We start from the raw sequence: 13,280 nt of genomic DNA, 5'->3' as shown, positions 1-13,280 counted from the left end.
AAAGGACTGGGGGAGGCCGGGGATGAAAACGGAATGCCTCTAATGAGAAGCGTTTCCTGATGCTGGACTGAGGCTAGAAGCTGGGACTGAAGGGTGATCTGGCTAGGGCCCTCCTCTCCAGGCCTGGTGTCCGGGCCCCTGCCAGGACTAAGATTTAGGGCTTCTCTGGGTGGGCCTCACAGGAGCAGAGAGGAACCTTACTTAGCAAAGGGAGACCGAGCCTAGCACCTCTCTTAGGTTGAGATTCCAAGTGGGGCCACTTCCCTTTTCTTTTTCAGAGGGGCCGACCAGAGCCCCAGCCTGGCCTTGGGAAAACATCGGGCCTAGGCTGAGGGCTGAGGTTGCCTCTGGAGTGAGGCCATGGGGGCAGGGGCGTCTGGAGACCTGGGGGCTGTCTTAGGGGTGAGACGCCTAGGGTGTGGAGGAGGAGGGGAAGATGGAAGGACGGCTAATGGGAAGCAGGTGGAAGGGCTGCCTGAGTCCCAGCCAGGGGACAGGCTGGCTGGGATGGCCCAGTCAGTGGGAGAACCCGTCAACTCACAGATAATCCTAGGGAACAGGCTCCGGGATGCCCATTCATATTCATTATGTGTGAAGTGGGCGGTTGTAAAGTTAGCTTTCTCTTCATTTAGCTGTCACTAGACAGAAAAATATGAGCTGTGGGCAGATGCCCCTGGATGGGAGCCAGTAGCTGGTCTCTGGCCTCCCTGTGCCCTCCCCCACCAGGGCCTCCCTCCCGCACAGGGCCCGCTCTGGCCTCTGCCTGCCTCTCCTGCCGTTGCTGCATTGATCTCTGATTCAACTTTAGTTTCTTCTCTTGCCTGTCTCTTCCCCACTTCTGCTTCCTTTGCTTTCACAGATTCTTTCCTCTTCCCTCTTTCTAAGCTGTGAGAGAGGGAATCATGGTTTTTCTTGACCATCACTCTGTCTCTGGCACCCAGCACAATACCTAGCACGAGTGGGCACTCAGTATTTGTAGAACAAACTAATCTTTCTCTCTGCATCTCTCTTAACTTTTGTGAGACAAAAAGTCCAAAATTTTGCTGGCCACTCCTTGGGTGAAGAAACTTCTAGTGCAGTTCTCTTAGCCCTGGAATTAGAAGGGTGGGTTTGTACCCCAGTTCATTATTGCCCAGCTGGGCGAAGGTGGTTCTGTTCATCAGCAGTAGCTGGGGCTGCCTCTCCTTCCTGCCCAGACTCTTCCCTTCCTGATGCACATGGGGCTCGCACCTGGACCTCAGAAGCCAGGCCCTCAAATGAAGGGAAGGGAAGAGAAGGAGGACACTGGTTTCCTCTGGGTGATGCTTGGGCCTTGTCACAGTAACTGTCTTGGCCGGCAAATCCGATCTGATGGGTTTGCACTCTCCTTGGGAAGAAGCACGGCCCTGGCCACTGGAATCTTTGTGTGCTTGGGTTTCTCTGGGCCTGGAGGAGGAGGCCCGGGGTCGGGGGAGCTGGGCTGCTAGCTGAGGCTGAGCTGCTCTGAGCAATGTGGTTGTGTTTACTGGGAGGGTGGGAGGGCCAGGCCTGCTTTTTTCCTGCCTTCCAGGAAGATAAGGCAGAAAGCGGGGATGAAGGATAGAATGGGTAATACTCTCAAACCACAAGAAAGAGTCCTGGCTTTCATCTCTGCCCTACAGCTCAGACATGCTCCTGGGCGTCTGGGAGCAGGGAATGGCCACACCCCCACTACTCTGGGGTCCCAGCCTAGGGGAGCTCAGAACCCTCGGTGGGCTCCCCGGACTTCCGTTCCATCTCCCCTCCAGTGTCCGTTCAGCCACAATCTTATTTCAGCTCTCTCACTCCCCTTCCCATGCCACATTTTCCCCTCCAGATGAGCCCAGCAACCCTAGAGCCGGGCTTTTCCCCCTTCCTCCCTGTACCAGCCGAAGCCACAGGGACCCCGAGCAGGTGACAGAGCCAGGCGTGGCACACATTGAGGGCTGGCCGCAGGCCCATCTTCCCCTAGCCTCTAGGATCCCTGCTTGGACCCCGGGCACAGACCAGCCTTAGAGCAACCAAGTGCCAAGCCCTGAGGATACACAATCACCTGGCATAAAAAGTACTGCCACCTTTATTATTATGCTGGGCAGCACATTTCTTACAAAAGTACCTTTACAAAAGTGGGGTTTGGAATCTCAGGGGTTGAGTCTGTGGAAATCTGTTTTATTCTTACCAACAGCCAATGAGTAAACCAAGGGAGCCTAAGGTTTCTATGGCATTGCTCTGGCCTGATCTCATGGAAGAGAATCCAAATATTTGGTGATATCTGGTGGAGTTTCTGCCCCTTGGAGGGGTAAGAGGACTCCATAGCATGTTGCAGGAGGGGGCACATGTTGCAGGTCAAGAGTAGAGACGGCTGAGCAGGGGAGAAGGGGTACCTTTTACGCTGACCTCCAGTTTACAGGCCCTTGTCAGCGCCAGATGCTGGGTGCACGCCCCCTTGTGGTGGGAGGGGGAAGTGAGGCCGGCCCTAGGTTGTCATACAAGACTGGTTTCCCCTAAGAGGCAGGGAGCGCCGCCCAGTTCAACCTGTTTCGTCCTCCCATTTTCCTGCATTCCCTGAATGAAGCGCCAGTTAAGTTGTTTCAGCTGGAGGGATGACAATTAAACTCAGACAAAGTCTGAAGGAAGCAGGGCAGTATCTTTTTCCCTCTGGCCCAGGGTTTGGGGGAGGGGACCCAGTGTGTGGTAGGAAGAGTCCTACCTGCTTTGAAGCCCCTTTTCTCCTGGGCAGCCTCACCTTATTCTAACAGAAAAGATTCTGTAGCTTGTTCCCTGCGGAAGCCTGAGGGTCCCAGCTGCTCTGCCGGGGCCTCCAGGAACCATCTGGGCCTTGGAGGCAGAGGTGTGTCCTCTCTGGCATCCAGGCCGGGGTGGGGTGGGAGCAGCTGGAAACAGAAACGGGGTTGGGCAGCTCAGTCTGCATGTCCACGTGACAGATCATGTGGTCCAGTTCAGCAGGCTGGGTGGCTCCTTGGACTTCACCCTGAGTGAGATGAGGCTTGGAGACTTATAGTCACCATCCGGGGAGGGCTCAAAGCTGGGGCCCCCTAGGGCAGGGGAAAAGCCATGGATGGAGTAGATGCCAGGGTGGGCTCCAGGAGAGGCTGGTACCCCCATGAAGCCAGCCACATTCCCATGAGAGTGGGAGTATGGAGACATGCATGGGGAGGGGATGCCCTCTGGAGACATGAGGCAGGGCCCCCTGGGGCTCCCAGACCCTGGACTGGGCCACAGGGAGTTCTGCAGCTGAAAAGAGAGAAAGAAAAAGAAAACCCATGAATCAGGAGCCTGGGGGGCCCTCCTTACCTAGGGACTCTCTCTTTGCCCTTACGGCTCCAGAAACTTTACAAGAAAACTCCACTTGGTCCAGGTCTAGAATCTGCTCCCTCCTGCCCCCAACACTTGCAGTGGCATCTCAGAAGGCCCCTGCCATTACATCTCAAAATGAGATTTCCTCTGGTGATTCCTTTGTACCAACTGCTCTGCATACACCATTCATGAGACTGGTAAGAGCCCATTTTGCAGAGGAAGAAGTGATTTACCCACAATCACTTGGAGCCCTAATGCTGCTCCAGGTCTCCCTGGGACCGCAGTTCACACTCTTGCCGGCTTCCCCACGGAATTGCCAGGCCCCGAGTCTGGGTGGGGAGGGATCTCACCTGGGGATGGCTGTCGGTTCGGGGCAGCATGGAGATGTCATAGGCAGACGTGAAGGGGTTCCGCCCCTCCTGGATCTTCCCATAACGCTCACGCTTCCGCCACTTGGCTCTGCGGTTCTGAAACCAGACCTGGGGGCAGGTTGGGAGAGGTTGAGGGGGTGATAAAGCAGCCCTGAGGCGTGGAGCCCAGCGGGGAGACAGCTGATGGTTGCATCCTCTTGTGGGGTGGTGGGGAGCCGGCTCCAGGCTGGAGGATCTCGAGTTGCAGGAGCTTATAAATTCACATCATCCTCAGGGCCAGCGAGGGAGCTGGGATGGGGCCTAAGAGAGGCCCAAGCCCAGAGCGGGTTTATTGGCCCCATAGGCCCTCCCCCGCTCCCGGGCTGAGTCACTCTCTGGTTCTCCAGCCTGGCTGTGTCGGGTAAGGGTATCGTTGGGGTCCGTGGCCTCAGAGGCCCTGGACCAGTACACATATGCTGGGTGTCTAGCCCCCCTGCCTCATCTCTTTCCCAGTGTTCCCACCTTACCGCATCTGAGAAATCTTAAAGATATTTCTGTTTGGGTCCTGCTTCTGCTTAAACTCTCAGAGGCTCCCTGGAGACCTCGGCCGAGAGCCCAGCTCCTTCACAAGGCCCCTTGGCACTGACCCTGCCCCTCCCCACAGCCTCATCTCCTGTCAGGCAACAACACTCAGTTCTTCTCAATTCTTCTTAGCTGCCTCTCACCCCAGCTCGCCTTTAAAACACTGCTCTCTTACTCCTCCTGCCTTTGCCCACGTTTTCCCTGCCTGCGCTACCCATCCCCACCACACACATACATCTGAGCTGGGCATCCTCCACTGGACTTCCTAAATACGCCAGCATTGCTCTCGTTATACTTACCACATCCCACTACCATTATCTGGTTTGGAATCCGCCTTTCCCATTCATTTGTGAGCTCTTGGCGGGTGGGGTGGCATACCTGTGTGCTGTGCACATATCTGGGGTGGATTTGTCATCTGGTATGTGCCCTATGTGTGTTGGTGCATGTATTGTGTGTTTCTATCATTTAATAAACTTTTATGTGTCAGGCTCTAGGCTAGACATTGGCAATATCAAAACCAAACCAAACCCCCCAAATCCTCCTGCTTTCCAGGGATTTAGCTGGGAGCCACAACAAAAGAAGCTGCGAGTGTGTAAAAGTACCCCTACCTGAGTCCCTCACTCCCCACACCGCCTCTCATGCAGGCAGGATCCCAGAGCAGGCCTGGGGCAAGGCTGAGGAAGGACCCACAACCGGCTCTCCTTTGCCTACTCTCCCTTCCCTGCAGGAGATGAAAGAGCCTGGAGTTGCTGATCACTTTTCTGGGAATTCTTCCCTGTCACCACCCCGCTCTCCCCTCCTCGCTCTGAACCTGCCCCCTGCACTGTCCCGTGTGTGGTCCCCTTATTCCTCCCAACGGGGTGAGGTCTATGGGTGGTGTCATGTGTCTGCCAAGCATCCCTACTCTTGGGCTTCAATCATCACTGAAGCTTCTAGACTAGGTCTGGGGGGCCTTGTGGCCACGCCTCCACGCTTTTAGGGTTGAAAAGGCCTAGAAGAGCAGTGGGGGAAGTGTGCTTCGCTTCCCCAAAGCAGCTGCACCGGGGCAGCTATTCAGAGTCCCCCCCACCCTCACTAAGGCCTGCTGGGGTGTCTGGATAGGTGACATTTGGACTTCTACAGCTTATGTGGTCTGGGGTTACCTTGAATGCTGGGCCTCTTACCCTGATGGCCCCAGGCCCTGAGGAGCCCTGAGGAACAGTTCTGGAAGTCTGGTTTGGGTTCCACCTGGTAGGAACACGGAAGCAGGAAGACCCAGCAGAGGAGGGGAAACAGCCCAACTCCCTCTGATCCTATGTTGAATCCAGCTGTAGGGCCTTCTCTGCTAGGCTGCAGCTGGCCTCTTTATAGACTGACTGCTGGTTCCCATATTCTGCCAGAGCTGGCCCCTGCCCCAGTGCCCTCAGAGCCTCTGGAGGGGCCCCACCCAGATTGTGAGTCTCCTCTGCCGGGAGAGGGACTGTCCTCTGCTTAGAGGTCACCTCCTCACCTTTCCCAGGAGGCCCAGACCCAAGCCTTCTCCCGGTGCCTCTTATTTGGCATCAGGGAGCCTGCAGGTTCAAGCAGGTTCAGAGCAAGGCAGCAGTGACCATCTTCCTCTTGGGCCAGACGCTTACTGAAGCCTCCTTTTCCATCCCCGCCTCCTGTCTGCCACCTTCATGTTCTTGCTCGCTTCCAGCATGCCTTGGACATGGATTCCCTTCCCTTCATCCTTTCCCAGCATTCCTCCATCCTCCCACCCCATCCACACAGGCTGGGCTCCACCCTAGTGAAGCTGGCAACAGCCCCATCCCGCCCCGGGGCCTGATTTCTGTTGGGGAAGAGTTTGTTGTGGGCAGGGGCTCCCGGACAGGCTCTCCCAACCACAGTCTGGGAGTGGGCAGGACTGAGGTCACTGGTTCAGGATGGCTTTAAGCATCACTGATCCTGAGACCCCCCGGCAGGGACCCTCCCCACTCTGGGCAGCTACCTTGGGAGAAGCCCGGATTCGTGTTTTAGCATTTCACGTCTTCCAAAATGCACACATCTGTGATCCTCAAAGATACTCCTTATGTAGGTAGTACTATCATTCCCTTTTCTTAAATTGGGAAACCAAGACAGAGATTCAGTGACATGCCCCAAGTCACCTGGTCAGCTAGAAGTGGCAGAGTTAGGACTCCCATACAGGTCTTTTGACTCCAGGAGCCTGTCACCCCCATCCCATGCAGGAGCCTCAACTTGGGCCGCGAGCCTGTGGCTGCAACAGAGCAGGGCGTGGAGGGGAGCCCAGGAGGGCCGACGGGGGCAGGCCGACTGTGTGTGGAACCAGCGTCCACCTCTCCCAGCCCCTCCGGGCCCGGCTTATGGTCTGGACGGTTGAGGCAGACAGAGAGCCCTGTGGCCGGGGTGCCCTCACCTGTACCCGGGCCTCGGTGAGGTCCGTGCGCAGAGCCAGCTGCTCCCGGGCATACACATCAGGGTAGTGGGTTTTCTGGAAGACTTTCTCCAGCTCCTCCAGCTGGAACGTGCTGAAGGTCGTGCGGTTACGGCGCTTCTTGCTCTTGTTCTTGGCCAACTCCATGGAGTCAGGGAGTCCCGGGGACAGAGGGACACGCAGGCTGGCCAAGCAGGGGCCTGGGGAGCCTGGCAAGTTAGAGGGCCCGTCTCGGGGGCCCCCTCGGCAGTCCAAGGGCAGCTGGGGGAAGCTGGCAGCTTTGGAGGCCTTCTCCTCAGCTGCAATGGAAAACACAAAAAGGAGGATGGAAACCGAACCGGGGGGTTTTGTGGGTGGAATAGAGGGAGGGGGAAGAACGTTGACGCTTCAGTCCCCGCCTCCCCCTTCCTTTTTCCTCCCGTCCTCCTGGCAGCCACCCTTCAAGGGAGCCTGGCATTCGGAGGCCTGCCTGCTGAGCCTCCAGCTGGGGAGGGGGCCCTGGGGAGCCATGTGCTCTGTGGTCTGGGTGGATCTGCTGGGGACGGAGGGGGGTTCATTTCGGGGAAGTATTCTGTGGTGGCGCGTCCCACAGGGTGTGGAGGTACCAGGAGGGATGCCACGGCAGGGCCTAGCACAGGGGCGGGAAGTGGGGGTGGCCTCCTTGACCCTGACTCTGCAGGCCTTGGCTCCCATGCCCGTGCCTCTGCTCCAGGACTGGGTAGGGACAGGGATGCTCAGACCACCTTTGGCCGATCTGGCTGGGCCTTATTCTCTGAACCCCGAGTCTCAGGACAATGTCAAGTCCCCCTGCCCTGGGGTATGAAAGGCAAGATGGGGCAAAGAAGCTTCAAGAAGGATTGTCAAATTCCTCTGAAAATACTGATGTTTGGGCAAGGACTTAAGCTCCAGCATTAGAGAGCAGGAGATAGAGACAGGCTATGCTCGGAAAAGGAGAGGTAGGGGACAGTGGAAACAGGGCACGGTTCCATAGCCCATCGTTCTTGTCATCGTCTGCCCCTCCCCTCCCCAGGAGTTTCTGACCGCTCCCCCACTGCCCACGATTAACAAGCAGCCCCACTCTGACGTGCTAGCCCTCACTCAGGAAACTTGATGGAGCTCTGCCACAACTGGGGCATGGTGAAAAATAGGTCACCCTGATCACCCCGCCCTCTCCCTCTGGCAAGGACCCCCAGCAGCGTCGCCATGAAATCTCTTCTTAACAGTCCTCTGGGATGGCAGAAGCAGCGCCACAAAGATGCCCCACTGATTCACACAGCCTCTTCCCTGGCCCCAGGCCCATCCCCAGGGGGGGCCTGGCCCCCAGGAGGCCCAGTGACCCGGCACCAAGAGGCAGTTTCTTTCCCAGGACTTACAGCTGGGGGGGTGGGGGCGGGGGTGGGGATAGAACTGGAGAGATGGGCTCTGGGGTTCTGGGTCTGACGAGTCCCTGTCTGCCTGTGGAGGACAAGTTGGGCAAGGTCCCCCCGAGCTGGAAGGTGGTGGGTGACCTCCCAGGACCACCCAGGCCGTGAAATAAGCTACGCTTCCTGAGTGTGTCCTGGAGGCCGGGGAGAGTCAGGTAGGGCCTGCTCTCAGGCCAGTGCATAGTGACAGCCCAGACACCAGGCTTCTTTCATAATTCAGGTGGAGCATAGGTGGGGAAAATGCTTCAGTCCCTGACTTCTATTCCTGGGCAACACATTTTGGTTCTGGGGTAGTTCCACCTGGTAGGACCTGAGGAAGGAGGACTCAATGGAAGTTAAACCAAATAATTTTAAATGGTCGGGAAGACCAGGGAGACTGGGAGGGGGCACTGTACACACAGCAGGCCTGAGAGGGAGGGCTCTCGGTATCTTGGATTCAGAGGGAGGGACAGCTGGACTCCAGGCAGAAAAGGGCGAGGGTGGCTCAGGGACGGGGTCAGAGGAGCACTGATGTCACTGCAGAGGGCTCCCCAAAGCTCTGGGGCTGGCTCATCTGCCTCTTGGGCCCTCAGTGACTATCTCAGTAGGATCTGCCCAGATTGGAAGTGATCAGACCTGGAGCTCTGGGACTTGCCCTCTTGACCTTAAGCCACCTAGCTACCAGGGTAAAGGATGAAAATGCAGCAGGCCGTCTCAGAATAGCTATCCAAAAACAGAGCCAAGCCTGCTGGCCTCCTGGGACATGGCCTCCCAGGACTGCCCATTCTGCAGCCCTCTCAGACGCCCACAGAACTTCTTCCCTTTTCACTGCCATTGTCCTGGAACCTCCATCCGCCTGGAGGACTCCAGTGTAAGGGCAGCAGTCCCCCACTTTGGAGACAGGGGCACGCCTCATAGAACACCAAGCGGCCTCCCGAGGAGCAAGGCCCGGAAGAGAAAAGAGATGGAGGTGGGCTAAGCGAAGGGCAGCGATCAAAGAAAGGCAGAGCAGGAACAGAAGCCAGCAGCTTGAATCTAAGCTTATCAGGGGAAAGGTGCACTGTAAGCCCGGTGCATGTTTAAGATGTGCACAGGCTCTGTACAGGAGTCACTTGCACCTGGTGGGGACACTGGGTGATTAAGAGGGTAGTGCTTCCGTTGGAGACAGGAAGCCTTGGAGCTCAGCACTGGGGTGTCCGTGGCCTGCACAACCGCAGAACCACAGCAGCAGTCTGTTGGGCCTGAAAGACAAGAACCAGCAGAGCTCTGTCCCTGACTGGGCTCTCACACCCCGGGCACTCCCCCACGCGGGGGGCTGCCAGAGCCCCTACTAGCGGCTGCCTCGAAGCCTTGTCAGCTCGGGAGCCGCACGGCTCGGGCTGCCTACCGGGAGCCCCACTGGCCCCATGGATGGCGTCCATCGACGCCGCAGGACCAGCCATCCGGCTTTCAGCTTTCGCGGCAGCCTTGCTCCGCGCGCGACCTTTCCCAAGCGACCCGCAGAGCGCTCTGAAGCCTGCGCTTCCGCTGCTCCGGCTGAATATCCGAAGCTGGTGTGGACCTACACGCCGTTTGTAAACCCCCAGTGGGGCCTTGGTGCTCTCCCTCGAGGTTCCCAGCCTTGCCCTAGAGGCCTCAGCGGGGGCCAACGGCTGAGGACTCTTCTCGAAGTCCGCGGCCGGCCCGGAGACCGCGGTCAGCCCGGTTATCCGGCTCAGGGCCTCAGCGGCGGCGGGCGCGTTCCGAGATCAAGAAGCCAAGCTAGGGGACAGACCCCGGCAGAGCAGGAAGGAACAGCCAGGCACTTCTCCGTCCGTCTAAGCAGCCACGCGCTGAGGGCGCGAAGATGGCTGGCGCCGCCAGGACGCGACCGCGGTGCAGACCAGGGCTGGGCGCTCTCCGCACAGGGCGGCCAAGGGCTGGAGAGGAGCGCCGTGCCAGGCTCTCGAGCGCGCAATTGCCCGGCCTCGCAAGGATCGCGCAGCAGATGGGCGCAGCTGCGCGCTCACTGGTCTGAACTGGAAACGCTCGGAGCTCGTTATTTTAAAAGCCAAGAAACTAAGCGGGCTCCCCCTTTGACCAGCATTTCCCACCAAGCAGACCGCGGGCCCCAGTCCCCGAGGCTGTCCCTCCCTAGCAGCCCAGCTCTGCCACAGGGACGCAGGCCACCCGCCCGCCTGCCGAGTTCAGGCCAGGGCACTGAGGAATCCAGTGGCGGCCGGGGTCTCTACCCAGACTCGGCTCGCACCCGCCGCACCTCCTTTTCGTTTGGTCTGTCCTCTGCTCAGCTGGAATCGTTAATTTCCTTCTCCCACTTGTTCCCATTTTGCTATTTTCTACTCTTTTAGGATGTCCTTTTTTTCTTTCGTATTGTCTGCTGCTTCTCTCTTCCTCCGTTCCCTCCTTCTCCATTTACCCGCTTCGTTCGATCCTCCCCTTGCTTTCTTTTTTTCATTCGTTCATTTATTCCTTTCCGTTCTGCCCAGTTCGCCGACCGCCTTTTAGCTCTCCTTCTTTCCTCTCTCCTCTGTTGTTTTGTCCAATTTCCTTTTCCCTCTTTTTGGTGGTTGTTTACACTTTTTGGTTTTCTTTCCACGCATTTCGTTGTGAACACCCTCGCCGTCGCTAGATTCCTCCCCGCCCGCTCGTTCTGCTCCAGCGCTCTCCGTAGTTTGCTCGGCGCTGGGGCCGGGGCCGGTCGCGATCCTGGCGGTCAGTGCGGGATCCGTCGTGCCCAGCAGGGACTCGGACCTGCAGGGTGGGTCCTGCCGGACGCGGCGCACCAAGCCAGGCCGGGTACCTGTCCCCGGCGGTGCTCACGGCGCTGCGCGGCCGCCGCCGTCTGTCTGGGATCAGAGGAGCCAGGCCAACTGCTTCTCATTAAGTCCCAACTGTGGTTTTTATCAGGAGAGCCTCTTTCAAAGGGCACAGACACGAAGCTCCGCGGACTCGCTCATTTCCTCCGCTGACCCCCACACACCTCCCAGCCCTCCCCTACACATTCCCACCGCCCCGACTGGGCGAAGGCCCGAGCTGCCTGGCCTCTCCGAGGAGGCCCGCGAGGCGCCAGCGGGGCGGAGGCGGGTTGCAGCCGATCTCGGAGGATCCAGCTCTGGGCCTAAGCTGCGGGATGCGGCAGCAAAGATGAGGCGGGCGCGGGCACCGACATTTCCACAGGTCAGCCGGTGCAGCGGGCGGCGGCGGGGTTGCGAACCCGCCCGCCAGGCCCCGGAGTTCAGGCGCGTTCTTGGGAGACGGCGCGGTCCAACTGGCCTTAGTGAATAGGGCACTGGCCCAGGAGCCGGAGGCACCCAGGGGTTAGGCCCGCTCCCGACGGCCCCGCGGTGACGATCCAGTGCGAGGAAGCCAAGACTGCGAGAAGGGCGGCCATCGCCGTGCATAACGACGGGGAGGCCAGGTTAGTCTGGGAAATAAGAACACAGTTATTCCGTATTGAGAACGGCCCCGGCACTGCGGCACTAGCCGCGGCCACTGCGCCGAGCGCCTAAGGCGCAGGCAGCAGCGCCTTTCCCGGGGAGACCAGGCCGCAGCCCTCGGCTGAGTCCCGGCTTGGCCACTGTAGGTCGGGGCCAGCCTCAGGGCCCTCAGCGGGCGCCAGACACAAAAGCTGCGCTTCTCTCCCCGTATGCGGGCCAAGAGTTAAGTGTGGCGCCCGGGTCCTGGGCCCGGTCCGGGCTTCTGGGTCGGTGTCAGTTCCGGCCAAGCACGATCTCTCTTTCCCGGTTCCGGCCGCCTTCGGGCCCGAGTGGGCCCCGGGCCGTCGCCACTCCACCCTCTCTCGACCTCCCGCCTCCCATTCCCGCCACCAGAGGCACGCGTGGCTCTGCCTCCCGCACCGCGCTGGCTTTCGCCCGGCCGGGACCAGCACCGGTCCGGCTTCAGAGGGAGCCGCGGCGAAGGGCGAGAGAGGTAAAAAGTTAAGAGTAGGCGAGCGGGAGAGGGAAGAGGGGAGGCCCCTGCGGGCCCGGGGATGGAAGACGGAGAGCTGCTAGGGGCTGCGCGCTACGCCCCGCGCCGCGCTTTACCTTCCGCGGGGCCCTCGTAGAAGTGGCCGCCGTTGAGCGCCGGGCTGGGGCCGAGGTCCTGCAGGTACTTGGCGGGCGGCTTGGCCGGCTCCGGGAGGTAGGGCTCCAGGGGCCCGCAGGCCGGAAAGCGGGTCAGCCGCGGGCCGCGGGGTGGCGCAGGGTGCAGGTGAGGCGCGGCGGCCGGGGTCCCCTGGGGGCCCGGAGGCTCATCCCCGGCGGCCGCGTAGGGGCGAGGCCCGGGCCCCACGCCGAAAGGCGCGCAGCTCTCCGGGTCCATGCCGGCTCGGGGCACACAGGCCGCCGGGGGCTCCGGGGCTCGCGCTGCCCGCGCGGCCTGTGAGCGCCCGCCAAGGGGGAGGGACCTGGGCGCGGGGGCGCGGAGCCCCCGGGAGCGGCGCGCGCCGCGGGGGGCGGGGGACAGGGGAGGGGGCCGCACTCTGACTTAATGCTGGAACCATCCACGTCACGTGCGGCCCCGCGCGGATTAACCCCTCGGAGCCCGGGAGCCCCCTGATTCACTCCAGTCGCGGTATCAGAAGCAGTTGGAGAGGGGGAGGAAACCACCCCCTCTCAAGGGCAGGGTCCTTTTTGTCTGCCCATCTTGGTGAGTCCCTTGTTTAGAGCAGCACCCTTGGCCCTGATATCTGGCCTGGAGGCTCTTGACCCTGGAGGGGTGAGGCAGTTCAAGGGTAGAGACCACCTCCACCCACAACAAATACTTTTAGGCCTGGTCTCCTGACATTAGCCTGGGATAATGGCCAGGCAGCAGGTAGGAGCTGGGCTGGGACTTTATCTAACTCTCTTTACTGGGAGTTGGAAAAACTTGCCTCCAGCAAAAACACCTCCGTTAGAGAGCTCTTGTTTCGGGGAGAGGAGGGGAGAGGAGTCACTGGGAGTGTTGTGTGGAAACAGCTCTTATCTGGCAATGGGGGCTGGGAGCTGGGCACGATCATTATTTAGCTGTGGAGCCTTGAACTAGCCACTTAGTGTCCTCATCTGACTGTGGAGGTTGGACAGAACCAATCCTCATAGTCTTTCTGTATATTCCTGGTGGGTTTCAGAAGCAGAGGCAGGGCCAGAGCAGACAGGGGGTCTCCCAGAGGCAGCTCAGGACTGAACAGAGTCCAGCAGAGGTTACCTTAGGAGCAGGTGGAGGAATATCTAGAGGGTT

General features: G+C 59.6%; 1 protein-coding gene across 1 annotated transcript; it reads right to left on the bottom strand.

Moving 5' to 3' along the window:
• Positions 1 to 2,943: 2,943 nt before the first annotated feature.
• ALX3 (ALX homeobox 3) lies at positions 2,944 to 12,386 on the bottom strand (the record flags this gene model as incomplete). Its single annotated transcript, XM_082832800.1, has 4 exons — positions 2,944 to 3,252; positions 3,666 to 3,794; positions 6,643 to 6,959; positions 12,110 to 12,386. 4 exons carry the CDS (start codon positions 12,384 to 12,386, stop codon positions 2,944 to 2,946), a joined length of 1,032 nt encoding a protein of 343 aa, XP_082688926.1.
• Positions 12,387 to 13,280: the final 894 nt, after the last annotated feature.

This window comes from Leucopleurus acutus, assembly GCF_964270905.1.
Source record: "Leucopleurus acutus genome assembly, chromosome: 2".
Lineage (NCBI taxonomy): Eukaryota > Metazoa > Chordata > Mammalia > Artiodactyla > Delphinidae > Leucopleurus > Leucopleurus acutus.
The sequence above is the reverse complement of the archived record's forward strand: the minus strand, read 5'-3'. Positions and strand labels throughout refer to the sequence as shown.